The sequence below is a fragment of the Petaurus breviceps genome, unplaced genomic scaffold (assembly GCF_028583685.1).
Source record: "Petaurus breviceps papuanus isolate PSGF00001 unplaced genomic scaffold, PetGlider_PUasm1.0 80, whole genome shotgun sequence".
Taxonomy (NCBI): Eukaryota; Metazoa; Chordata; class Mammalia; order Diprotodontia; family Petauridae; genus Petaurus; species Petaurus breviceps.
In genome coordinates, this window is record NW_027186540.1 from 7,520,696 (window position 1) to 7,548,420 (window position 27,725).

Genomic DNA, 27,725 nt, shown 5'->3' on the forward strand with positions numbered 1-27,725 from the left:
ATGTAGCCCTGGAGAGGGAGGAGCTTGGGCTTCCCGCCGCTTGGCCTCGGCCGCCCTCCGGGGCCGCTTCGGCGCCGCGGGGAAGCCCGGGGCCGCAGCGACCACAGGGTCCTGGGAGCCCGCGCGCTCCTCCACCAGCGCCCGTCATGCCCTGACGTGTGGGCCTGCCTCCTCCCTCCCTGCTCCCCGCTCTTCGCTCGGAGCCGGGTAAGGGGGCGGGGCCTCGGCCCTCCAGCTGAGCGGTCCGGTCAGACCGCGCCAGTTTGAATGAAGGTTCCACAAGATGGCGGCGGCCGCGGCCGGAACGCGAGGAGGTGAGGGCTGGAGAAGGACCCTGCCCCCACCCCGCCTCATCTCACCTCCCACTGCCCAAACCGCGCTCCCCGCGCCGGGAGGACCGGGAAGGAGACCTTGGAGCCGAAGGGCGACCCGCCACCCCCACGCTCCTGACACGGTGACCCCAACCTGGGGAGCGGGGCTAGGGGCTGGCGCCCACGCCGTCCCGCCTGCCCCAGGCCCCTCTGCCCCCAGCCCCGCTCCCTTCTTCTCCTCTTCCCTCCGTCCCGTCCCGTCCCATCCCGTCCGCTCTCCGCGCCGCAAGCTGGCGGGAGGCTCAAGCGCACGCCGCGGGAACTGAGCCGGGTTGGCGCCTCTGCCCCCGCAGCCCGCGCCGGGCAGGGTGGGGAGCCGTTTACCGTCGCCCTCCCCGGCACCAACGTTTCGCGGGCCCCGGAGGCGCCGCTGCGCCGGGCCCCGGGCCCCGCGCCCCGCGCTGGGCAGGCTTTGGCTCCCCAACTGTAACGGAGGTGGAGGAACGGCGGGCGCGAGGCGTGGGGCAGGAGCGGGAGGCGCCCGGCCCCAGCGAGGGGGATTAGTGGTTTGTTAATCCCCGTGCAGGATCCGAAACCTGGTCGGAAGGGAGGCTGCGGTTTGACTTCTTTGTGGTCCTGCTCGAACTCCGATGTTTGGGAGTTTAAAAGTTTTGTTTGTTTGTGCTGGGTAGGGACCCCCGCCGGGAGCTTGGTTCTGGCATTCGGGAGAGGAAGGAATTGGGGCTGGGGCTGGGGAGAGGGGGCAGGAGGTGAGGGCAGAGCGTGAACTCCGAGGTCTTTGGAGCTGGGGCGCAGTGACCGGGGGCTGGCGAGAGCCCGGAGCGGGACCCCAGCCCCAGCACTGACCTGCTCATTTTTCCTGCCTAGGATTAGATATCTGACCTCTCCCCCACCCCCAGGGGTCTTGAGAATCCAAACTGAAGGACTTACGGGGAAGTGGCTGCGGAACACGAGGAATCTGTTACTTTTGCGCCCTAGAACGTAGTGTGCGTGAGTGGCCCCTTTAGGAACACATGGGATTCCTGTAGACGGAATCCATCCTCTGCATTTTAGTCGGTCAGGAATGGCAAGCCTTTGTGCAGAGTACAATAACAGATTTTTATGGTGTGGATGAAAAACTTAATCTTGTAAATTAGCATTAAGGTTCTCAAAGAACCTTTTCCATTAAGAGAATACTGCAGTCCCTGCTAGGTGCTCCTGGCCACATTTTAAATTCTCTGATTACTACAGATGGTATCCACTATACAGAAATACAAGATTTTGAGTACTATGTTTTGTTTTGACAGATCGAATTATACTTCGTGTAGGTAACTAGGATTAGTGGGTGTCCAGCGTTGTTAGCACATGACAGGATAGGTGCTCCTCACTTCGATTAATTTTTCTAAGAATTTTAGGACTGGAAGGTACTTCAGAAATTAGTCCAGGACTCCAGTCTTTTTGTGAGTACTTTAAGTGATCTTTGGGTGTGGGAGACACCTGCTGGTAGTGAAGATGTGGGGGGTGTTTGTGAGGAGATTGCAGTAATAGTAATATTCCCTCACTATACAAGGGAAAAGGCATTGTAGGTAGATTTATTCCCCACTGTAAATACCAGATTACAAGAGTAGGTGTGGTGGCCCTTACTGGCTTGGAAGCATGGAAGGTAAGGACTCTAAATTTACTGGTATATCCTAATCTCTGTAGGCTAAAGTCCTACTCCACATTCTCCCTCCCATCAGCACAATAGAAAATCTTAAGTACTGAAGGGGTTGGGTGTTGCCCAAAGTTATATAGCAGAACTTGGAATAGAATTCTGGTCTATTTTAGTTGGGTACTCTGTTATACCAGATAGACTGTGGATCTAAAAGTTGGGGGAAGGGGAGGAGTTCCTAAATGTTTTGCTCAGCTCACTATTTTTAAAAGAATCTTGATTTGAATTTTTTTGCAGTGCGAATAATTGGCTTCTAATATTTTGATGTTAGAATGAAAAGTCCTGCTTTAGGACCTAGGTTCAGACCTTTACTCTGCCACTTACTCTACTTATTTGTATGTTTGGATAAATCACTTGACCTCTTTTGGCCTCAGTTTCCTTATTGGAAAAATGAAGAGGTTAAAGATGACTTCTAAGGCCCCTTCAAAATCTGTGAGCACCGGCCCTGGAGTCAAGAGTACCTGAGTTCAAATCTGGCCTCAGACACTTAACACAAAAACTAGCTGTATGACCTTGGGCAAGTCACTTAACCCTAATTGCCCTACCTTCCCCCCCCTCCAAAAAGCAAAAAAAAAAAAAAGAAACAAACAAAAACAAAGAACTTGTGCTTTATTACAAAGCTGTACATTTGGCTTCATTTTAAAATTTCTTATTTCAGTGTACCTGTGTATTTTTTAACATTTGTATAATCTGTTCCTATAGTTGGCCAGGGGGTCATTTAAGTTCCATTAATAAAGTAATTGTGTACATAAATGTAATGAGCCATTCAAAAATATTTCTTTGTGCTGACTCTAACAATGGACCACATAATCTTGATGAAGCAAAAAAATTAAAATGTTCATTTAAGGATTTTAGCACAACCTAATTGAAATGAATTTATTTAAGTAATGGATGATATTGGTTGTCATCTAACGGGAATCAATATTAACTATCCAGGGAACCTTTAGGTTTTCTCCTGAAGAAAATTCATTGATTCGTGTGTGCATGTGATTTTACAATGTAGAATTACTACTAATGGGGGAGGGGGGGAGGATGGATGTAAAAACTAAAAAGTATATATTCTTAACTTTAGTATTTTATTTAGTGAGGAATCATATTTTCTTATTGTAGCTTGGTGTGTGCCTTGCCTAGCTTCACTTGATACTCTTCAGGAATTATGTAGAAAGGAAAAGCTCACATGTAAATCGATTGGAATCACCAAAAGGAATCTAAATAATTATGAGGTGGAATACTTGTGTGACTACAAGATAGAAAAGGTAAGGCAAATATGTGTAGTCCTCAGTAAAGTCTTAATCAGATGTTACTTCACTATTTCATTTTATTTATCATGAAGAGGAACTTTGAAATTTGGAAAAACAAGACATTTCTCAAAGTTTAAATTCTAGGCCACAACAGGAAAATAAATATTTTAAGATGATTATAGAACACTATAGCTAGGTCTTGACCATCTCTGTATTTTATCCACAGCCAATGTATTCTAAGTTAGCTTCCCCATAACTATTGCATAGCATAATTTAGGATCCCCTTTCTCTGCTACAGTTTAATTCAGATTAATTTTAATGTTAGTTTCTGAGCATCAGTTCCATATTGCCAACTAATCCTATCAGATATCTCTACATGAATGTCGTATTACCTCGGACTTAACATGTTAGGGATAGATTCAAGGATTCAAGTCTTTGTTCTATACTGACTAGCTTTATGACTTTGAGTAAGTCACTTAAACTCTATGAGCCTCAGTTTCCACATCTGTAAAGTGAAGGGATTAAACTTGATCTCCAAGGTCTCAGCTCACATTCTTTGATTCTATATTTAATAGCAAACCCATAATCATGGGATCTCTTTTACAGCATCCCCAACAAGTCATATCACCTAGTTTGAAGCCTTCCATTGGTAGGGAATTCCCTACTTTCTAAAGCATCTCATTCTACTTTTGGACAGCTTTAATTGTTAGGAATTTTTCCATATGTAAAATTGAATCCACATCTCTGTAACTTCTACCCATTGTCCCCAGTTCTAATCCCATGCTCATGTGACTGCCCTTCATATAGCTGAGAACTATCATGTCCCTCCAAGTCTTCTCCTCCCTGTGATAAACATTTCTAGTTCCTTTAATCAACTCTTCTGTGACATGGGTTCCATCAACCTTGTTTGCCTTCCTCAGAAATACTCTGATTTATTAGTGTCTTTTCTAAAAAGGTGGTGCCCAGAAATGAGTATGATAACCCATATGTAGTCCACTCAAGGTAGATTCTTTCCCCTTACAAACCACTTACCCACCTCCTAACTTACCTTTATCCATCAGTGGTCCTACTACAGATTAAACCTCAGATTTCTTTACTTTTCATACCCTCTGTTCCATTAATGGTCAGTCACCAAACTCTATGGTTTTTCCAAATATCTCTTGTATTTCTCCCTTTTCTGTTTCCACTCTCACTATTCTAGTCAGAATTCCCTTCACCTCACAGAAAGACATATTCCAATAGTCTCTCCAAATTCTTCCTTCTTTGTTCTTCATACTTCCAGATTTGTTTTCCAAAAACACTCAATTTCATCATTACTTTACTTCTAAAAACCCTCTCCGATGACTTTCCATTTGCTTAAAGGACAAAGTTAAAACACCTCTGCCTCAGTATTAAAGATTTTCCTTAATTTGTCCCCACCATCAGGGCGGCCAGGTAGCACAGCGAATAAGAGCACCGGCTCCAGTGTTGAGAAGACCTGGAGATCAAATCCCAGGCTCAGACACTTAGCACCCACCCAGAAACACCTGGCCGTGTAACCTTGAGCAAGTTATTTAACCCCAATTGCTTTAAAAAAAATTTTTTTTTTTAATTTGTCCCCACTATACCTCTCTGCCTTAGCAATACCCTGCTTCAATATCACATCATGATATGGAAGTTACTCTGGGTTCTACAAAGATTATACTAACTGAGCAAACTCGAAACAGACATGTTTATTGTCAGAGGAACAATCTAGCTAAGTACGGATGCTCATTGCCACCAGGTTGCATTTTAGGTGATAACTTTTATTACATTTGGCCAGTGAATCATAAATATGATTCATATTTATGCATTCATAAAAATTAATCATATGCATTCATGAAAATGCAATGTAACATCAGTCTTGCTTGAAAAGTGATTGTAATAGAAAAGGGTATTCTAAGAGTTGAAAGTTTTAGATCTCCTACAAGCATTAATTTAATCTATGATACTCTTAATGTGAGATCTTTGCCTGGCTTCCAATGAATACAGCACTGGAGAAACTGAGTCACGTCTGTTTAACATTCATGCTGTAAACTAGAAAACAAACATCAATTAAATGGAAAGGTGGTTCATAGGTTCCACTCAGAGGAACAAATAAATTGATAGAGTTAGTTTGATTGTTCAACCAAGGACAGTAAGAAACATTTCCTGGTATAATCACCATGCCTTACAGTACTCGGGTGATGAGCATAATATAAACAAGGTTACTATCAGGAAGGTAGTGACAGCTTTTATGCTCCAACATTTGTAGTAGAGGATGAAAATGTAGATAAATTCAATGTTGGTTATCATATATACTTTGATAAACGTTGACTTTAGTGGGAATATGGCACAGGGGAAGACAGTGAAAATATTGGAAAATATGGTTCAGGGAATAAGAAGTTAGTTCCAAAGCTTGTAAACTACTTGAATGATTCATAACTGTGTATCACTAATACTTTCTTCAAGGAGAGTGATAATATGGAATACAAAAAATACTAAATTATCACCAAAAAATGAATTTGACTCTTAAAGGGAAATGACTAATTACTAAAATGAGAATCATTCAGTATTCAGAGCAAAGGTCAAAATGACTATGAAATCAGAAGAAAGGAAAAAGATGAGGCCATTAGTTATTACAATATGAAATACTTAAGCAAACTGTTAAGAATGGGAACTAAATACAAGTAAAGATATTGGCTGATTACAGAAATTTTTTTAAGACAAATTTGACCAATATGAGAGTTGCTTCAAGAAGTTCAAAAGAACCCTGAAATCATTTTACCAGAAAACATATGTGCTTCTAGAAAACTTAGAAAGAATACTGTTCACAAAACAGTGAAGATAGTGAGTAGAGAAGAAAAAAGCATGCAGAAAACTCAGTGTAAGACATAACTGAGACAAAGCATTCCAATAGCAATGATAGACAAAACTGCAGTGAAGACCACAAATAGATTGGAAATCTATTCCGTGGTTAAGAAGTCTAGGATCGGAGCGGCCAGGTAGCACAGTGAGTAGGAGCACCGGCTCGAGTCGGGATGACCTGGGATCGAATCCAGGCTCAGACACTTAGCAACCACTCAGAAACACCTGGCCATGTAACCTTGAGCAAGTTACTTAACACAATTGATTAGGGTCGGCCAGGTGGCTCAGCAAGTAAGAGCACCGGCCCCATTGTCAGGATGACCTGGGGATCTGGGCTCAGATATTTAGCACTACACCCAGAAATAACTGGCCATGTAACCTTGAGCAAGTTACTTAACCCCAATTGCTTTAAAAAAAAAAGTCTAAGATCTAGACTGCCATTTTTTTTAAAGCCCTCTCATTTCAGGACTCCAGTGCCTAGCACCATCTCTCATACATAAAACCACCACCAGTGCATCAAGTACTATCACTTTTTGTACACAGGCATACTCCCCCTTTTCCAAACTTCAGTAATTCATTTCCCTGACTTTTCCTGACTCACACCCACCCCTGAACAGTGACACTCACTGAGCAAATCTACCACTTGCAAATTTGCAAAAAGGCAAATTTAAGCTTAAGAGTAAAATTCCTAACAATCAAAAACTATGCAAAGATGGAATAGGAAGTAATGGGTTTCCCTTCTCTAGAGGCATTTAAGCAAAGGCCTGTTGTCAAGTATGTTTCGAAGGATATTCTTGTTTAGGTATGGGTTGGAATAGATATCCTTTCCAACTATAAGATTCTGTGATTCACACACCCAGTGACTGCTGTCATCCCCTTTGTCTCTCAAGGATATATTTTGTCCCTTCCTAAATAGCCTAGGAGATAGCTAGTAATGTTTTGACAGCTGTCCTTGTGGCCTCTATACACAGCTATTTGCTTTTTGTTGGCATTCTCAAGACTGTGCATTCATCCAGAATATCCTTGGATACAAACAAACAAGAAATTGAAATGATTCCTGCCCTCCAGGGGATCACATTCTATCCAGAGAAGTAATATGCCCGTATAAATACATACAAAATCTATACAAAGGAAATATTTGGGGAGCATACAAAGAAGCACTAGCTGGCGGGAAGGGGGAGGCACCGAGCAAAGCTCCTTTTATTGGTCTCGAGTTGAGGTTTGAAGGAAACAAATGATGTTGTATTTGAGGATAGAAACAATAAACCACTTAATATTTGTGACAATATATGTTATGTGTTGGAGATGAAAAGTAAAAAATGACAGTCCCTAGGGATTAGACAAGGCTCAATGAGGATAAGATGGCATGATTGGGCTGAAAGTTGCATTTGTGGAAAGAGTACCCATATTGAAAATATCATGGATCCATGAAGTAAAGTACCTATTAACCCTAACTCTATTAAACCCTATCATAAATCCTTTTTTTCTAGCCAGGGTCATTTTCTCCCTGTTCCTGCAGCGTACCGTATTGCAAACTTATTATATTCTTCTTCTCTTTATTTCCTATTAAATTCTACCTATCCTTCAAAATCCCACACCATCTTTTTAGCCTATTTCAATACTTGCAGTCTACATTTATCCTCCATTTGTTTCATTCCTCCAGTATAAGATTATCCTGACACTTATTTTGGCACTTAATCATTTACTGTTTGTTTGTTTGTTTGTTTGTTTTTTAAGCAGTAACTTGCTCAAGGTTACTATTTCTGGGCGTGGTGCTGATTATCTGAGCCCGGATTCGATCTCCAGGTCATCCTGACACTGGAGCCGGTGCTCTTACTCGCTGAGCCACCTGGCCGCCCCTAAGCAATTGGGGTTAAGTAACTTGCTCAAGGTTACACGGCCAGGTATTTCTGGGTGGGTGCTAAGTATCTGAGCCTGGATTCGATCCCCAGGTCATCCCGACACTGGAGCCAGTGCTCTTACTTGCTGTGCTACCTGGCCACCCCTATTTACTATTGTTTTACCTAACTAATGTGCATCTCTCTTATCTCATTCACCGTCCACCTCACCCCTCAGATACTTGAAGACAGTTATGTACTCCCCCTACTTCCCACATGCCTTTTTATAGGCTAAACATCACCAGTTCTTTTATCTGGTCATCATTTGGCATGAATTTGAATCTTTTTACTTCCTCATTGCCCTCCTCTCAACATTGTCCAGCTTATCAACGTCCTTTGTAAAATGTTGGCATCTAGATGTAGTCTGACCCAAAGCGTGGTATAGCAGGAAAATACATCTGTTGGACACCATGCCTGTCATAATGTCTGGGTCAAGAATACATTAATTTTGTATGCCCCCTCAATACAGAGCTCACCAAGTATCTACCGAAGACGTACCAGTTTTAGAATAATTGGAATACAGCAAAATTCTTCACAGTAAAGCTGTACTAACTATAATTCTAATGCTTCAGATGGTATTCAATTCCTGTAGTGCCTAAAGGTCATAATTATGATCACCAATTATCATTATACTATGGATCAAAGTATCATCCCGACTAAACTATATAAGTTAAGGGATCATTGAAAATTGCCCTTAAAATTCTATCTAACAGAATACCAAATGATAAGACATCTCCTTCTTGAGCAGAAATTGGATAAAGGTTTCAGTTTCTCAAGTCCTTTGTGAAGAAGTCTTAACATTAGGCCAGAAAAGTTGAGCTATCTGAAGCACCTTTCTTTTCTTTTTTTGACTCTTATTTGCTGGAATAAATACAAACACTTTTGTTTTTTTGTTGACATAGTGATATAAAACTGCTTCACAAACTTTATTTATAATAACTTTTTTGAGACATTAATGGACCTTTTATATCACATTAAAAATTAGGCAACATGAGGTTTGAAAACATGGGGAGAATTTTCACATTTTGAGTAACATCCCTTAAAGGTGCTGTAGTTTTAATACTCTTTTTAGAGTCCAGGCGTGGAAAACCTGCAGCCTTGAGGCCACATGTGGCCCCCTATGTCCTCAAGTGTGGCTCTTTGACTGAATCCAAACCTCACAGAACAAATCCTTTAGACTGATGTCAAAACAATGATAATGCGTACTTAATGTCTCTTTAGAGTACTTAATTCAAATGAATATATCATTATCTCCCTTGATAGGCTATAAGGTCCTTGAGGGAAGATTGTCTTATTCATCTTTGTATTTTGACACCCCACTACCACCACCACTAAACATCTTCCCCAGAGATAGTGTCCTTAATAGGCAATCACTATTGGATTTAATTGAAACCTTACAGCTTAATATACATCTTTTTCTTTTATTTTAAGGATATGGAATATTACCTTGTAAAATGGAAAGGATGGCCAGAAACTACAAATACTTGGGAACCTTCAAGAAATCTCAAATGTCCATTACTTCTTGAACAGTTTTATAATGACCAGCGTGAATATTTGTCTCAGTTAAAGCAAGGCAAAGCAGTAATGTTGAAAAATGATATCAAAAGTTTGAAGCCTGCTATTGCTGAGTATGTGGTAAAGAAGGCTAAACAAAGGGTAGCTCTGCAGAGATGGCAAGAAGAGCTTAACAGAAAAAAGAACCATAAAGCCATGATCTTTGTTGAAAATACTGTTGATCTAGAAGGTCCACCTTTAGACTTCTACTACATTAATGAATACAAACCTGCTCCTGGAATCAATTTGACAAATGAAGCTATAGTTGGTTGTATGTGCACAGATTGCTTCTTTGAGAAGTGCTGCCCTGCAGAAGCTGGAGTTCATTTGGCTTACAATAAAAAAAGGCAGATAAAAATCCAACCTGGCACGCCGATCTATGAGTGCAACTCACGGTGTAAATGTGGGCCTGATTGCCCCAATAGGATTGTTCAGAAAGGTACACCATATTCCCTTTGCATCTTTAGAACTAGCAATGGCTGTGGCTGGGGAGTGAAAACCCTTGTGAAAATTAAAAGAATGAGTTTTGTCATGGAGTATGTTGGAGAGGTACGTTCAGCTACTTAGACTTTAATGAATAATATGTATAAAAGATTTGTGACATTTTGGGGGAGTATCTTTTTCAAAGGACTTGTTTCTTTGTTAATAAATTACTTTATTTTTTAAAATAACATTAAGTATTTGTGCTGGCTGGTATATTTGTGACTGACATTTGCAAAGATTTGCAGATCTGTTTTCTTGTTTTTACATCAGGAGTGCTATGGTGTTTTTAATAAAATAAATATTTTAAAACTCCTGATAAATTGGTGCCTCATTGTGGTGTGCAGGTAACCCTGAGGTGTATACCAGTGGAGCACAAGTTTGGCAAATTGTACTAAACTGGGAAGCTTCAAGTGTGGGCCCAGTGATGGACAAGTATGTCTGTTTGAGAACCAGTCTATGTGGGGACAGGCTTATCACCATGCTGGCTGCCTGTTAATGAATTTTTCAGCTACAGCAGCTCTTGAAAGACTCATCCGTTAAGTTGTAAAGGGGTTGCAATCTGCATTGGTGGAGGGAAGTAGCACAGCAGTGAAATTACAGATGTCTTAAGTATTGGAGTAGATATATTCAAAAACAAGTATACCTATAAATACTGTATGACAACTGGAAGTGATACTATTGTAAATGTTTTAAGTTCTAATAACTGCCCATCAATGCTACCAGCTTGCTGTGAAACAATGAACCTAAATGATGATGGTAGAAGTCCAGAACTTGAGTACCCTTAGCTCACTTTGAATTGCAAACATTCTTCCTACTGACATGCAAAAAATCATGTTGCATTGCTATGCTAAAAAAATTCTAGCTACAGTGATATTTGGTTGTGGTTGCATATCCAATCATGTTCAATTCTATTTCAATTTTAGATTGCTCTTGGTGATAGTGGATCTAATATTGTCTTCCAAAGACAACAAAGCACATCTCACTTTGATCTGAGTGTGGGATGCCTGATTATGTCAATTTTAAGTTACTCTTCAGTATATTTGAACTTTTGAGATATTATTTTTTTGCTCTTTTATTTTCTATACCTACTTTGGAAATTTTTGGTTTGAAGCTAATTGGGTAATTTAAAAGGTAAAAAAAGGTTTTTTGCTTTTCAGTCAAATCTTTGTAAAAACCTACAAAATTTAATTTTGATAATATTGCTCACTGCAAATTGAACTTAACTAATATTCTGTATTCCTAGTAGGGTTCCTTTTATAACCATATTCAAAGATTATTGAAGAGGAAAAAACATTTTGGGTACATATAAGAGACTTCAGTGTGCTTTCTATTTGCCCTCTGTTACTGTTTGCAGGGAAGAATAGCAGAGTTAAATTTGCAAATATCTTGTTTTAAAATTATGTATTTTTTTCTGATTATTTTTACAAAATCCTTTTTTTTTTAATCTCCCAGATTTCTCTACTTCTACCTGCCTTGTTTGAGAATTTGTTTAGATGATTAGCAATCACTGTGACTCTTCAAAGTAGCTAGTGTATGAGTAATTTAAAATATTTTTAGGTCACAACTACTGTATGTTGTTGTTGTACTGTTAATATTGACAGCTTAATTTCCTTGGTTTCAGCAGTAAGATCCGCTCTGACTTTTTACAATTATTTTTACAAAAATATGGATTACTTTTTCTTTTAGGTCAGCAATAGTTATATAATATATTAGTTTTTCTTTATAGGTTATCACAAGTGAAGAAGCTGAGAGACGGGGGCAGCTCTATGATAATAAAGGAATCACATATCTCTTTGATCTGGACTATGAATCTGATGAATTCACAGTGGATGCAGCTCGATATGGAAATGTGTCTCATTTTGTGAATCATAGTGTAAGAAGTATCATTTCAAGCATAAACAGGACTTTTTAAAATTGGAGGGCCAAGAATTTCAACTTGTTACTTTAAAAATCTTGGTTTTTCATTACCTACTACCAAGAATCATTTTGATTTAAAACTACCCAGTTCCTTAAAACAAGTCCTTAAGAATGAAGTGATCATTCATACAATGCTTTGTACTTCCGAAGTGCTTCATAACATTTTTACATCTTCCACATAGCATCTTTGTTAAGCTATTGTATTATTGCTCTTTTAAATAGGAAGACAGCAAGTGGGGAAAAAAAAATGCCAAATTATCAGTTGAGGTAGAATTGGTTTATGAAAAATGTTGGAAATTCTTCCTAATCCACCTATTTTAAGGTAAATTTTGTTTAGTGATGAATTTGAGATCCATCAAATTAAACACTAACATAACCAAAATCTGGCCAAGTTCTATGTTAATGTCTCACTTTGTTGTGGTGAAACTATGTTCTAAAAGGCTATGTCAACAGAGACAATGTCTGACATTCCCTACAAAGGTGGAAATATTTCAGGAAGGGGACTGGGTTATGATAGGGTTAGGGCTAGAGCCTGTTCCCTAAAAACCAACTGAGCCAGTGCAGACAGATTCATCACCAGAAGGCTACTGAATAGGTGATGAATTTGAAAATGTTTGGTTATAGCAATTCAATAGGATGAAAGGGTAAAGAGGTTTCAGTCTGCATCAGTGGGGAGAGTACACACACTGATGAAATCATGAATCTTGAAGTATTTTAAATACCAAGATAAGAATGCATAAAATTTCTAGTTTTATTAGCTAAACAAAAGACAGACTTTATCCCCTCTCCCATATAGCTCATAAATTGTGTGTGGGGAAACAATGTGTTCCTAAGCTTTTTCTTTGAGCACTGAGACACCCTGGAAACTTAAATTTAGGCCCTAAGAGGTTTAACTTAGTCCTTTATCCATGTAAAAAGCAATTACATTTTAAAAGGAATTTAAAAACAAGGCCCTGGGAAACTAAAAATTTCATGTGGGATTTCTCTGACTTAAATCAGATGCTTCTGTATACATAACAGCAATGATCATGTAATTCTAATGTTCCTTTTTTAGTGTGACCCAAATCTTCAGGTGTTCAACGTCTTCATTGATAACCTTGATACTCGACTTCCTCGAATAGCGTTGTTTTCTACAAGAACAATACATCCTGGAGAAGAGCTTACTTTTGATTATCAAATGAAAGGTATGATGATTTATTATGTATATGACTTAAGTTAAACAATTGTGGGCACACAATCAAATCAGACTTGAAAAGGACCTTTATATTTAGTTCTACCTCTATCACTTTGCAGCTGAAGAAACTTATGTTTAATTTATCCATAGTCATACAGGTAGTAAGTCACGAGAGTAGAACTCCTGACTCATTTTGGTGTTCTTTACATTATACCATGTATAGCTGCTCAGGATCTCTGTAGTGATGGGTTTGTTGTGTTTAAACAAAAAAACTCTCAAATAAGGACACTGTATTCTTTCTCCAATTTAATATCTTCCTATACAAAATACTATTACTTTAGTTCTTTTGGAAATGTTCTACAATCTTTTTTGTTTTAGTCTCAAAAGACTAAAAGATACTACACCACAAAAACTTTGCTTCTGTTTGTATCCAAAGGTTTTTTTTTTAATTAAGCATTTTAATCAGCTAAATAGTTATTTTTAATATTTTTCTTTAGAATGAGCTTCCTAACATTCTATGTACAATTTAACCTTTTTCTGTGCCTTTGTTTTATATTAAATAAATATTGTATAATTCATTCACTTTCCCAGTGATTTCCATTATTCCAGAAGTCCATTCCTACTGAAAATATTTGATTCCACACTCTGAAATTGAATCCTTTGTATGCATTTAATTCAACCATCCTACCCCTGAAAGAAAAACTAATCTTCATGATCTTTATTTTTATTGAATTATGCCACATAAGTCTAACGTTTGCTTATTAATTGATGATTGAAAAATACTAACTACATAATCCTTAAGAAAACAATCTGTATTGTCCTAGGAATGGTTTTTAATAGTTATTTTGCTACCTTGCAGCTACTCCTGTCCCCTAGCTAGTAATGTAAATAGAATAATTATTCTCATTGATTTGAGTACTAACTAAATATTCAAAATTTATGCTAAAGACAATCTTTAAAATGAATAATAAAGAATTAGGTATTATGATTACCAACTCTCTTTTTTCCTGTGTTTTTCTCCCCACATATTCAGGTTCTGGAGATATATCTTCAGAGTCTATTGACCTCAGCCCAGCCAAAAAGAGGGTCAGAACTGTGTGCAAGTGTGGATCTGTGTCTTGCAGAGGTTACCTCAACTAAATTTTCAGGATATAAGTCTAAAGATAAATGTCATGGTTCTTTTTTACTTAAATCCCGTCTTAGAAAATGAATTTTTTTTTTATATTTAAGTATTTGGGGTACTTTTATATATGCTAAATCAAGGTTGTTATGCCTCATGTTTTCTTAATTTACAGTTCATTTCAAAACCACATTAGCCAAAGACCTTACTGATGCTTATTAATGTGAAAGGGTAAACACAGGGTCACAAGAGTAGATCTTACACAGACTAGTCAAAAATATCAGTGCTTAGTAGTTGGATGTCATACCCATTAGGAAAACAAAACTACTTGTGGATTAGGGGTTTTATTCATTCAGCAAACATTTATTAAGCACTATTTGTGCAGAGCACTATGCTAAGCACTGGGAGAGATAAAAACTTTAGAGAAGATACCATCACTGCCCCCATGGAGCTTACATACTTAAGTTTAGTTATGAGAATGCTGCTTTTGAATGTGTAAGTGTTATCAGTTTAGGACTAACATTCAATTTGTTGAGAAATCTTAAATATAGTTAGTTTATTTAATTTGGACAATGTAAAAAAAGTTCTATTTTTGTTAATGTAATTTATATGACATCCTTATTCACCTGCTTAACAGTCATACATACTGTGTATGTACTTATTGAAAATAGGTGATAACAAATTTTATACTCTTTTCTAATTTTTATTAAAACAAATTGACAAGTTACTGATCCTAATGTTTGCTAAGGTGTAAAATTAAATGCAAAACAATAGAATTTAAATATCTTGATTTAATACTTTAGAGAAGTTTGTAGCATATAAGGTATATTTTTTCTGCTTTTACTAGTAGTTCTTAAAACTTTTTTTTTCATACAGAACAATAATCCTTTAAAAAGTACTGAATGGCTGGCCATCATAATTATGTGGGAGAAAAAGGGGGTGGAGGGGTGAAGGACCAAAGGGAAAGTTTCTGTCAGCTAGTATAGCAGCATCAAAGCCCTTTGTAGCACTCCTCAGAAGAACAGAAACCTGAAACCCCCTCATAACTCCACTGAAAATTACAAGAACCTGTTTGAGAACTACTGATCTGTATACCATAACTAGATGTCCCCCAAAGTATTTTGTGTATTCCCATATTTGCTAATGTTTCATAATAAGCAAATTTTTCTAATACATTATTAGTATTACACCTTTATTCAGGCAAGTTCTAATGTACATGCTTTGTTAAACCTATAGTATTTTTATATTTTCTGCTGGCTGTTCTTTAAAAAGTGATATATATATATATATATTTTAGACTGACGTTCTGTATATGAATCTATTGAAAATGTGATCATGAAAGCTAAGTTTGGCTTGATCAAGAATAGTTTTATTATAGTATTTCTGAATTATGGGGCTAGGATTAAAACTGTAAAGAAAAAAAAAAGAACAGTTTTATCACGTAGGAACACCTAAAAGTTGAATAATTTCTCAGCTGCATATTTCTGGTTCTCTGAATGACTTGTTTTGAATTCTAATCATGATGTTCAACATGGAGACAAACAGTGCAAAATAGATTCAGCTCACTGAATTCCTAGCCAGGTCTGTGCAAGCCTCTTTTCCTTGACTACAATGACCCAAAACTTGCCTGGGATAAAAATGAACACAGAAAACAGCAACTTAGATCTATTTACCTCTGTATGATAAGAACTCTATTTAGGGAAAATCTGCTACTTATTTGTGAATCTCTTTTTGTTAAGGAGTGTGCAGTCAGCCATACAGCAAAACAGTTGTTTCATTAAAAATTTTTCATTATAGTTTAGGTTATTTATGTTTATGAACTTGGAACCAGAGTTAAAGCATTTACAAAATGGCTAACTGGAAAGGACTTTTGTGTGTATGCTCACAAATCATTTATGTGTCATTAGTCAATAGTGGCAGTTCTGGCTTTACAGACTTAACTATATGCTTAGGTTGCTATTTATTAGGTGAATCTCAAGAGAATGAGGAGCCAGGTTCCTTTCCTTTTAAAGATGTAGTCTTAAATAATGTTAATGCATTTTTACTTTTAAAAACGTTAAATGTTTTCTAAGATTTTGCCTCTTTATTTTAAAAACAAAATATAGATAAACTGGGACAAAAGGTGACATGAAGTTAGCAGACTTTTGTGATTAGAAGTATCTGAGCTCCATTACACTATTATCGAGACCAGAATTTATTGTGCAGCCAAACAAATCTAGCAACACTGTTTAGACAAAATAACTGGTTTCTTGCCATTTTAAATAGTGATTTGTGTTTACCATTTAGCTAGCCACCATATAATTTGGCAATTACCTAAATTTTGTTTATTTTAAAGGCTTAGGAATTCGATATTTTTCAAATATAAGTGATTTTCAAGTGTAAGATTTTGATCAAGTTTAAATTAAACTAATGTACAGGTTATACTAACTCCATTGTTTTCAGTGTATGTAAACGGAACTGTGTTAGAAATACACAGTTGGTAATCTCAGGAATGTTTTTTTTTAATAGATATGCAAATTTTAGTTTGTATTTAGTGATTCTTAAAGCATTTTTCCATAGTTTTTAACAAAATAAATTTAATTTAGTTTGGATTCTGATGTTGTTCAGTACATCTCTACTTACCATGAAATATTGTTTCTGTTTAAGCACCTTATTTTAGTGATCCCTGAGTGAGGCAGAAAAGCACTGATGTATTTCTGACCACACTAGGACTAGATTTATAAATGTAACTGACTTATCAGGGACTTGAGGTCTCGGTTTTTTTCTTAAAAGCAAGCTATAATCTTTGTTTAAATTCACACCTATTTTACTGGCTATTTTAAAGCCTTGGGTCACAGGATTATAGATTTTAGGATCATGGACTTAAAGCCAGAAGGGTTCTCAAAGGTTACCTAAATCTACCCCCTCATTTTACAGATGAAGAAACTGAAGCATGCAAAGATAGAGAGAGGATTTGAGCCAGGTTCTGATTCCAAATCTAGTGCTCTTTCTATTGTACCATATTACCTATTAGATTCTCTTTATCACAATTTTCCAGAATTGAAAAGGGTCTCTGTAGACAGTTGATCCAACCCGTCTGAGAAAGAATCCCTATTGCATTACCCAACAAGTGGTGATTAAGCCTTTGCTTGAAGCCCTCCAGTAAAGGAAACCCACCATCTCTTAAGGCAGCCCATTGCAAAACATTAGTAGATTTTTCCTTACATCAGACTGAAATTTGCCTCTTTTTAACATCTTCCATACTACTCTTGATTTTTCCTGGTGGGACCAGGCAGAACAAGTCTAATACATATAGCAACTATTTTCAAGTCATCGTATCCATATCTATATACATAACTTTTCAAGTATTAAAAACAAGCATCATTATCTCTCTCTCATTCTTCCTCTTGGCTTAAAAATTTCCATTTCTTTCAACTGCTATTCCTATGCCATGGAACTTTAAACCTTTCCCCATCCTATCTGCCCTTCCCTGGACATTTCAGATCCTTAGGGCAACCTAAAATTTTACTTTCTATTAACTTTACTAGACTATGTAAATCTTATTCACGATATGATTTATACACATGAAACAGAAGAAGATAACATTTGATTAAAATTATAAATAACACTAAACTCCCAAAATAATTCAAGTAGGTTTTAGAGAAGTTAAACACCAAAGCAAAAGACATTTTGGTATCTGAGCTAGTAAAACTAAGTCCTAAAAACAGATGGATCTGAAACTAAAGAAGCTGTTATTTTTCAAAGTGGAATTACCTCTCTGTAGAAAGCCTCCTTATTTCTCTAAAGCAAACCTATATGTTATATTGGATTGTAAATAGAACAGTTAGTATAGGTATGTATTTGACCTAAGTTCAGATTCATTGGGTTTTTAGTATGTGGGCACAATGAAATTACTAGACAGATTTACTAGATATCACTATTCTAATGTATAAACTGATACTTCACTGAACCTGTTATCTCATGAGTATAAGTACTCCCTCCAGTGGTACAGGTTATCAACACCTTTCCCATCTTATGTAATCCAAATCCTTTCATAAGAGGTTCATTGAATGTGTTAGAGGCCTGCTTTTTAATTATGTCTCTTAACATTAGAGTAGTAGTTTAGCATTCCAACTGTCTAAATGTTAGCTCTTACTCTTGCCATATGACTGATTCACTTCTCTTTCCAGTCATAGATCTCCTGGATGGTATTTTTTATGCCCATTCTTGAGCACAAGTCATTGCTGGTAATTTGCTGCAGCTTGTTTATGCCCACCTCCAGTGATCTCTCCATCTCTACTGAGTTTTGATTGACTCACAATTTTATTTCCTTGAGGATGGTGGTATTTTCCCATGAATTGAAGCCTTACAGCATCACTAGAAGAATACTGGTGCTAAAGGAATGTTTTTTGTTTCAGGGTCTTTAAAAGTTCTATGAAACTTCTAATGGAATCCAACCTGCTTTCTTATTCCTATTCAAGTTTGGACCAGATCAGTGAACTGTCTGTTCAGCTACATATTAGAATCCAGATAATAGGCAGTCTTTATCAACTTTGTTTTTTCTTTTATAAATAATTAAACTGAACTTCTGAGCATGGTGATTCTCATTTAAGGAGATTCTGTGATGTTCAGTGCTAGATGACGTCATCTACAAAGAACAACCTCTGGAAGATCTCACCATCCATAGGGAATCATTCATTTGGTTCTACACTGTGCACTATACTTGACAGTAACAAAAATCCTTTGACATGCATCTCCTGTTTTATGCCTTGCTTGATATTAATCAGAAGATCATCCAACAAAGTTTTATCTCTGTTGCTGCAATTATATTATCTTAACTTATGCATGGGTGACACCTTGCCAAATCAGAACCTTTAAGGTTGCATTTTGCTCTACTGAATCAAATGCTGTTTTGTAGTCAAAAAGCGAGCAGATAGTGTATTCTTTGAACCTTTCAATCAATTGTGTATGTGACTTTAATTGGCTGTAGAGCATAGTTTGCAAAAGTCAGGTTGCTTCCTTTTCATACTTCGATCAAAGACACTCTTAAGAACCTTCTGTAGGGCAAGGACCAGTTTTTTCTTTATTTGTATCCTCAGCCCTTAGTAAAGTGCTGTGTAAGTGTTTAATAAATGCTAATGAGTGTGTAGATCATTCTAAAAGATTAAACTAGACAGTTTAATATTCTTTTCTGATGCAATAAGGTATTGATTCCCTTCCCATCACCCCATCTTCCAGCACCTAGTTCTCTTTTCAGATATAAGTGACATTGTGTCACCATGTCATCATGGACCTTTTTCTTTTTTTGGAGGGGGGAAGGTAGGGCAATTGGGGGTTAAGTGACTTGCCTAAGGTCACAGTTTTTTTTGTGTTAAAAGTGTCAGGCCAGATTTGAACTCGGGTCCTCCTGACTCCAGGGCCGGTGCTCTATTCACTGCAGCACCTAGCTGCCCCCATGGACCTTTTCTGTACTTGGTTTGGTCTAGGTCCTCTACCCACCTTTATTCTTTCTTATGCATATTGAGAACTAAGATATTTGAGATTAAATATGATCACTCCATGATAATTGATGAACATAGTTGTTTTAGTTGATAGATGTCCTTCATTTTTATAAATTCTCCTGCTTTAATCTTTTAACTACTCTTAAAATAACTGGCTTAAGACTCATTTTCTTCACTTTTCTTTGCTGTTTTATTAAGCAGTGTTACATAATTTTCTATCCTCCTTAAGAAAACATTTTGCAAATAAGTTTATAGTATAAACTGGTGTTTCCCTTGGCTACCGTCTTGTCAAGAAAAACAAGAATTTTCTATCTAGGGTGGTTTCTTGGCTATTTTTGTGCTTTATATCATTGAAACTTATATAGAAAAGGATTAATAGTCTATTCCTTTTATCTAGCATGTTTAGTGTCAGTAACATGTCTGAATAAGTCAGGTGGTCACTGTTATAAATGCATATCCATTTACTTAAATTTTTTTTCTAAAGTGTTATAATTTTTGATCCTTCCTTTTGCTAAGTTGATGGTGTGACTGTATATAGATGATTCAGCAATTACTTCCACATTGGAAACGTCAATATTAAAACATGGTCAGCTTCTTTTTCTTCTGATTATGTAGAGCTGCTCATTCTCCACAGCAGCAGTGTTAAACTCAAATAGAAACGGATCCCTGTCAGCCACATATTGACTTAGAAAACCACAAATTAACATATTATATTGTTTCTTTAAAAAAACCCTTGCTAAAAGTAACCCAGTTACTTTTTAACCTGGTTCTACCTTCAAGTTTGACACTTCTGTTCTCCAGTGCCTTCCAGTTCCCCTCTTGAAAAAAGTATTCTTGATGTATAGGCTTGAGACTTTGGTGTATTCTTTAAGCCTTTAGCCTCTTTCATTTCTTGATCATGACCCATATGTATGAATATATAAATATGGACATTCTGACTTGTCATTTTTTTATATCCATGTTATAAACATAACCAGAAGATATAAGGAAGTTGCCACTAAATGAATTATGGCTTGCAGATTTTCCTTAAAAAGTCAGTGAAGTATTAAGTATGTACTATGTGTCAGTCACTCTGCTAAGAGTAGGAGACAAGTATAAATAATGTAATCTCTACTCATAAGAATCTAAAGGATTGCCCAAGGACAGTGAGAAACATGTTAGGGTAAGTACCTTTGCCTTTTAGTGTTCATAATAAGCAAAAAGACCATTAAGAAGTCTTGAGTTTTTGTGCAAGCAGCAGTTGTGGACAATGGAGCAGAAGAGTTAAAAAAAAATTCAAAAAATCCTTCAAATTTAATCACCTTGTACTTTAATTCTTGATGACTTATATTGAGGCTGGCATAAGAGGCAATAGTAAACAATATGTTGAGGGAGAAAACAAGATAAGTAAAATTTTATTATATTATAAATGATAGGAAAATATTTACAAATCTCTCATTTGAGTCTCACAAGAACTCTGAGGTAGGTGTTATTATCCTCACATTCCAGTTGTGGAAACTTGAAGTGACTTACTTAGGATCACACAGCTTGTAAGTGTCAGAGGCTGTATTTGAACTCAGGTCTTCCTAACTCTAGGAAGTACTTTATTCGTTGTGCCAATTAGCCGTTTTTAACGAAACCTGATTTTTACAAAATAACTCGGCATTTTTTTTTTAATTGCAAAGTGTGGGAGCAGCTAGGTAGTGCAGTGGATAGAGCACGGGCCCTGGAATCCAGAGGACCTGAGTTCAAATCCAGCCTTGGACACTTGATGTTTAACTAGCTGTGTGACTCTGGGCAAATTACCTTATCCCAATTGCCTCGCCAAAAAAAAGTAATAATTTTATGTTGTTTTGTTTTTTTTTTTACCACTTACTATTTATGTGATACAGTAAGGGGAAAGGGAAATGTTATAAATCCATGTAAACAGGTAATAAGATAGTCCCTCTTCTCAAGGTGCATACAGGGAGAATACTTAGTCTGTACATAATTTGGTTTCTACAAGATAATACTCTTCTTGTAGTGCATCATATTACTAGCCATTTGACTACAGGTAGCTTATTATAGCAAGTGAACTAAAGAGGGGACAAGATCCTCAAAAAAAAACATGCAGATTTTGGGAGGGAGGAAGGTAAGAACTCTCCCAGTTTGGGATGGGACTGGTTGAACTGCTCTATTCCTAGACTCAGAAGTCGCAATTATACCCAACTCAGGAAAATGGAAATGTTCATTATAAGCCAGGACTTTGTCTTCAACAAAATTTCAAAGTTTGCCTTAGGTTCCCTCCCCCTTACAGCCTCTTGCTGTACCCCCTTTCCACTCCTCTAGATACCTAGCATCAAATCCCTCTTTTAAGCAAACTGTTTTCCTCTATAGTGACCCATGCTTCAAATTTATCTTGTTTTTTCCTACTATTTCTATGTAAGAAGACTGCCATTATCTCAGTTAAGCTGATTAAGTGAATTCACAATGACTGCCTGATAATGTACTAAAGCTGTTTTTTAAGATTATTACCAAGATCTAATTCTCATTTTCCTTGGTCTTTGTGTATAATTTGACATTGCTGAACCAGCCTGCCTTTTCTTAACACTTTGGTTAGAGGCAGCAAGGTGATATATTGGATGTGTCAGGAAGACATAAATTCAAATCCTACCTCAGACACTTATCAATTCATTTAAGCTTATATTTCCTCATATGTAAAATGGAGGTAATAATACACCTACCCATGATGATTCCAAGAATAAAACTAGATATTTGTAAAGTGCTTTGCAGATTTTAAAACACCATATAAATGCTAGCTATTTTGTGACAGTACTCTCTTGGTTCTTTTGACAGCTTCTCAGGCTCTCCCTAGAAGGTTCTTCTCTCCCTAAACAGGATTGTTGCCCAGTGTTCTGTCCCTGGGCCTCCTCTATATAATCTCTCCCTTAAATAGTCACCTCTATGAAGATAACTTCCAAATCTATTATCTCAGTTTTTCTGAGCTTAAATCCTACATCGATGCTAGAGACTTGTCTTATCAAATACCTCATACTCAGTTGTGTACAGAATATTTCTCATCCCTTAACACTTTTCCCAATTTCTGTTAATAGCATCACCATTCTCTCAGTCAACATCCCACATCAAAATTATATCTTAAGTCATATTGCCATCATCTTAGTTCTGGTTCTTATCTCTTAAGATTTTGTGATATTGGGGGCGGCCAGGTAGCACACCAAGTAAGAGTTCCGGCTCCAGTGTTGAGAAGACCTGGAGATCGAATCCTGGGCTCAGACACTTAGCACCCACCCAGAAACACCTGGCCGTGTAACCTTGAGCAAGTTACTTAACCCCAATTGTTTAGGGGCGGCCAGGTGGCTCAGCGAGTAAGAGCACCGGCTCCAGTGTTGGGACCACCTGGAGATCGAATCCCGGGCTCAGACACACTCAGCACCACACCCAGAAATAACTGGCCATGTAACCTTGAGCAAATTACTTATCCCTGATTGCTTAAAAAATAAAAAAATAAACCAAAAAAAAAAAAGATTTTGTGATATTCTCCTAATTAATCCCCTTACCCTCAGTCTCTTCCATTCTCAAATCCATTTTTTCCACACCTCACAAATGTTCCCTAATGTCTCCCTATAGGCTAGAATCTAAACTCTAGCCTTCGCATAGTGAGCCCTTCATGATATGGCTAAAATCTATAGCTTTTCTATTTCACATTCTCTTAATGCACTTCCTATTCCTACCAAATTAAGTCTACTGACCAACTACACGTTTCCTATCTCCCCTTTGTGCAGGCCTCCTCTCACCTATGTGTACTCTTAAAGGTGCCCTCTTCTCTATCAATATTTCCCTGGATCCTATGTGAAAGTGACTTCTCTGTCCTCAACTTTCTTTGGGTCAATTTGTCTTGGTCTCTCCTTTGCCTCTGTGTCATGTCACATATATGTGTCTCATATTCCTACCCAACCCAATTAGTAAAATTCTGAAGGGTAAGGATTATACACATTTTATCTGTATCCCTAAAGCCTAGCATAATGGTTTTTATAGAGCAGTCAACCAATGCTGATTTGTAGATTTATTAATCCAAGTGAATTCTAATAGTAAAATTTCAGTTAGAATTAAATAGGAAGAAGAAAGCTGTCTGGATATGAATGGAAATTATAAAGCATTTTTAATGATTCCAAGCCATTCTCTGAAACAGAATTTCATTTTTTAAAAACACCAATAGACTTAGTGATATTTGGTGATGATTTCTGTGTTTTGGGAGGGAAGGCAAGGCAATTGGGGTTAAGTGACTTGCCCAAGGTCACAGCTAGTAAGTGTCAAGTGTTGAGGTTAGATTTGAACTCAGGTCCTCCTGACTCCAGGACCAATGCTGTATTCACTGTGCCACTTAGCTGCCCCGATGATTTCTGCCTATGAATAATGGAACACCACAATCCTTGATGGATCAAAAATGTGATAACCCACAGAGCAAACATGATGGATGTAAGCTGCAACATATTATTAATGATGATTTACATTTGAGAAATGGTATAAGAGCTATCACCCAGGAAACAAGAGTAAGAGATGAATATCAAATAGTCTAAACATTGCACCCATAGAGTGATACAAGACTTAGAAGGAAGGCCTCTTGTACATTGAGAAGATTCTTTATGGAAGATCTTGGACAGTAACTACATAGGATGGAAAGGCATGGATGAGCTACTATCTGCACCATTGGAAGAATAACCTTAGCAGTAAGGGCACATATCTGCTGAGGTGTGAAATTGCAGGCTACATGAAAGAGATGTATTTAAATTATATCATTCCACTTTCTGGCATGCTTATTACTAGGGAAGAAAAGAAAAGAGAAAGTGGATTTCACTTTCCTCTCTTAGGTATGGGCTTCCCTTCCTTGATGCAGATCAAAACCCTTCTATGCCTTCTCACTATAATTTTTGCCCACATTTCAGTACTTCAAGGATCTGTGATTTTATTAGTATGGGAGTACTTCTTCCACTGACACAAACTATAAGTCCTATATATGCTTTAGCAGATTGTCTTCATGAGTCACTGAAGCTTAAAATTAATTACCTTGAAGCCAACGTTAATTAGTCTCCAAATTTAGACCAGTCCTTGGACAAGAGACTGTCTATTAAGGATCCTATGTTGGAAACTTCTCTGACCTTGTAATTCACTGGCAATAGGCTTTGAGATCCCAGGATCAATTCCACATGATGATGAGGCATTGAAAGATTTCGGTGGAAGATTACTTTCCATATCCTAGGAAAGGCCAACAACAACCTCACAACCTGAGGTCTTCCTCTAGCATCAGTATGGCAATAGGGCTATCCATTTATTATCTCTTATTCATGTTATTTGCTACATAATTGACTCACCTACTTTTCTCAGTCATAAATACCTTTGATGATCACTGGTAATAAGTACTTACCTTGTATTTCTATCTTTTCATTGCTTTTGTGTTACCTGAAAAGCATGCTTTTCCATGAGATACATATCATAGTGATATAGCATCACCAGGATGGTTGTTTAAAAGGTAACTTGGAGTCATTGAAAATGCACAGTTTCCAAGTGCAATATATTTAGTTGGAAAAGCCCTTAGATATCATCTAATCCAACACTTTCCTTTTACAGAGGAAGAAACTTAAGACCCAGAGACATCAGGTGATTTATGCAAAGTCAGGTAAAAAGTGGCAGAGCCGGAATTTAAACTTGACTTCCCATGACTCCAAGTTGCACAATGTTTCCAGTAATGTCACATTTAATTTACTGCCTTCCTATTCATTTTGGGGCCCATTTTATCTTCAGTGCCTATGATGCATGTACTGATGAATGTAGTCAGGAGGATGGTTCATGCAATTGCATGTCAATCTAGCCAATGCACATTCTTCATCCAGTTTTTCTTAGATTCTTCAAGGCTACATACATAGTTTGCTGAACAGTCCTTGATCAAAACAGTATTATCCACAAAGAGGAACATGTAGAGAACTTTGCCATTTATAGCGGGGATCCTTAACACTTTATGCATCACAGACTTATCTGGTACTCTGGTGAAGTATATGGGCCCCTTCTCAGAAGAATGTTTTTAAAATGCACAAAATATGTAATACAAAGAAAATCAATTATGTTGAAGTAAAGATGTAATTTTCCCTCATTCAGTTTTACAGACCCTTCAGAATAACTTTTATAGGCAACCCTTCCCTTCCTGAATCCATTTGGACTCCAGGCAGAACATCCATGATAACGGTGAACATCTCTGGTAGGCAGGTCTTTTTTTATGCCTTGTCACCGATTGTGAGGATCACTAAATGTTAACCCTGTGGTTGTATCTAACAAGTAATTTTGTTTGATCTTGGTGTATGCACAGGTAAAACCCAGTTAGAGAACCTTTAAGAGCCACATTGTGCTCTACCAAGGCAAATTCTGGCAGATCTGTTCTATTTTGTGTCTTTACCTAAAAATGTTCTAGGTTAATTTAGGCTTAGTTACAGCTACTGTCTCATACCAAAGCTTTCTGTAATCTCATTTTCTTTCAACTGCTTTTTGGTGTTTTATGAGGCAAAAATCCTAATATTCTACCATGAACCTCTGTAATATTTAGTAAAGGAACCTGCATTCTAATCCATTTTGCCACTGACATCATGTCTTGTTACTTGGCAATGGGAGAAAGCTCTGGCTAAGGTGGTTTTGGGGTTCTGCTGACCTAATTGTATGTTAAATGTCTCTAAAAAGAGTTTTACTTTTATCCATTTACAACATTTTATTTTTATCCATTGCTTGCCTTGGAGTCCCACACATATTGGCTATGCTATGCAGTCCTGAGAAAATCACTGAATTTCTCAGTGCTCTGGACCTCTTTAATATTAAAAGTTGCTGACATGTCAGGCTATACTGGTAGAAGGAGTTTCCTCATCCAGGATTTCCTCATACCAGTGAGGTCACAGGTCTAGTCCCTATCACTATTCTGTTTTTATGTTTTTCAGAGTCAATATTTTGCTTAGGGTTGGAATTGTTATTACTATATACCATCTTTATCTTTCTGATTTAGTGTTTATTTTGACCAGGTCATTAACGTGTTCTTCGTTGAACTTTACATTTGTTAAATGCCTAATAATTTTTATGTTCCATGTACTACACTAGGGGTACAGTGATGAAATAAGATGTTGTCCTACCCCCCAGGAATTTGAAATTTGAAAGAAGGCCAGCGGATGCATAACTATAACACACATATTCATAGATGAGGTCCAAAAATATGTATGCGAGACTAGAGAAGGGAGAAATACATGCAGGCTTCCTTAATGTTTAAAAAAAAGTCACCATTTCCTCATAAGTTTCTTTTATGGATCCTGAGATTCAAACTGTCTGTTCAGTCTTTCTTCAGTGGAGAAAAGCAATTCTCCATAGAATGGAGAAGGTTGCCTTGACCTAAGTCAACTATGACCTAAAACCCTAGTAATCACCCTATCTTGGTTCCTGATACTAAGGGAAAGTGAAAGACTCACTATCTAGCTCCCCCTTAGTTATAAAATCAGGGATCCTGAGTCTCAAAGCATCTTTTTTTTTTTTTTGGCTTTTTGGAGGGGGGGGAAGGCAGGGCAATTGGGGTTAAGTGGCTTGCCCAAAGTGTCTGAGGCCAGATTTGAACTCATATACTCCTGACTCCAGGGCTGGTGCTGTACTCACTGTGCCATCTAGCCGCCCCACAAACCATCTTCTTGTTCTATCCAGTTTCACCTTCTATTTCTTTACAGCTAGTTTTATTTTGTTAGAAATGTTTGATTTAACACTAATGTTAATTATGGTCATTTAGGTGAAGTGCTGAACACTTGTACCTAATTATCCACACTATACAATAATTATGCATATTATCAAATGTCAGCTTAATTTGGTTTTAAGTTTTGATTGTAACAATAAATTCTGTTCATGTAGGCTCAGTTTTCATAGTGAATTTGGTGCTCACATAGCATGATCATCTACTCAACTTAAAAATATCAACAGGAA

At 37.4% G+C, this 27,725-nt stretch overlaps 1 protein-coding gene across 6 annotated transcripts; it reads left to right on the plus strand.

Moving 5' to 3' along the window:
- Positions 1-146: 146 nt before the first annotated feature.
- On the plus strand, positions 147-27,658 carry LOC138176009 (histone-lysine N-methyltransferase SUV39H2). 6 transcript variants are annotated; one of them, XM_069106705.1, is made up of 7 exons: positions 147-314; positions 3,133-3,278; positions 9,458-10,129; positions 11,790-11,936; positions 13,035-13,164; positions 14,188-14,280; positions 18,672-27,658. In XM_069106705.1, the coding sequence occupies exons 1-7, from the start codon at positions 284-286 to the stop codon at positions 18,689-18,691; spliced, it is 1,239 nt and encodes a 412-aa protein (XP_068962806.1). In that variant the 5' UTR covers positions 147-283; the 3' UTR covers positions 18,692-27,658. The 6 variants fall into 6 exon arrangements, with proteins under 6 accessions (XP_068962806.1, XP_068962804.1, XP_068962805.1 ...); XM_069106703.1 differs by lacking the exon at positions 18,672-27,658 and adding an exon at positions 18,444-18,664; XM_069106704.1 differs by lacking the exon at positions 18,672-27,658 and adding an exon at positions 18,450-18,664.
- Positions 27,659-27,725: the final 67 nt, after the last annotated feature.

Excerpts from the sequence above, each read along its gene's own strand:
- LOC138176009 (XM_069106703.1), top strand. The coding sequence starts at position 284 with ATGGCGGCGGCCGCGGCCGGAACGCGAGGAG. Across the intron at positions 3,279-9,457 it reads GTGACTACAAGATAGAAAAG|GATATGGAATATTACCTTGT; the intron begins GTAAGGCAAATA and ends TTTTATTTTAAG. Across the intron at positions 10,130-11,789 it reads TCATGGAGTATGTTGGAGAG|GTTATCACAAGTGAAGAAGC; the intron begins GTACGTTCAGCT and ends TTTTCTTTATAG.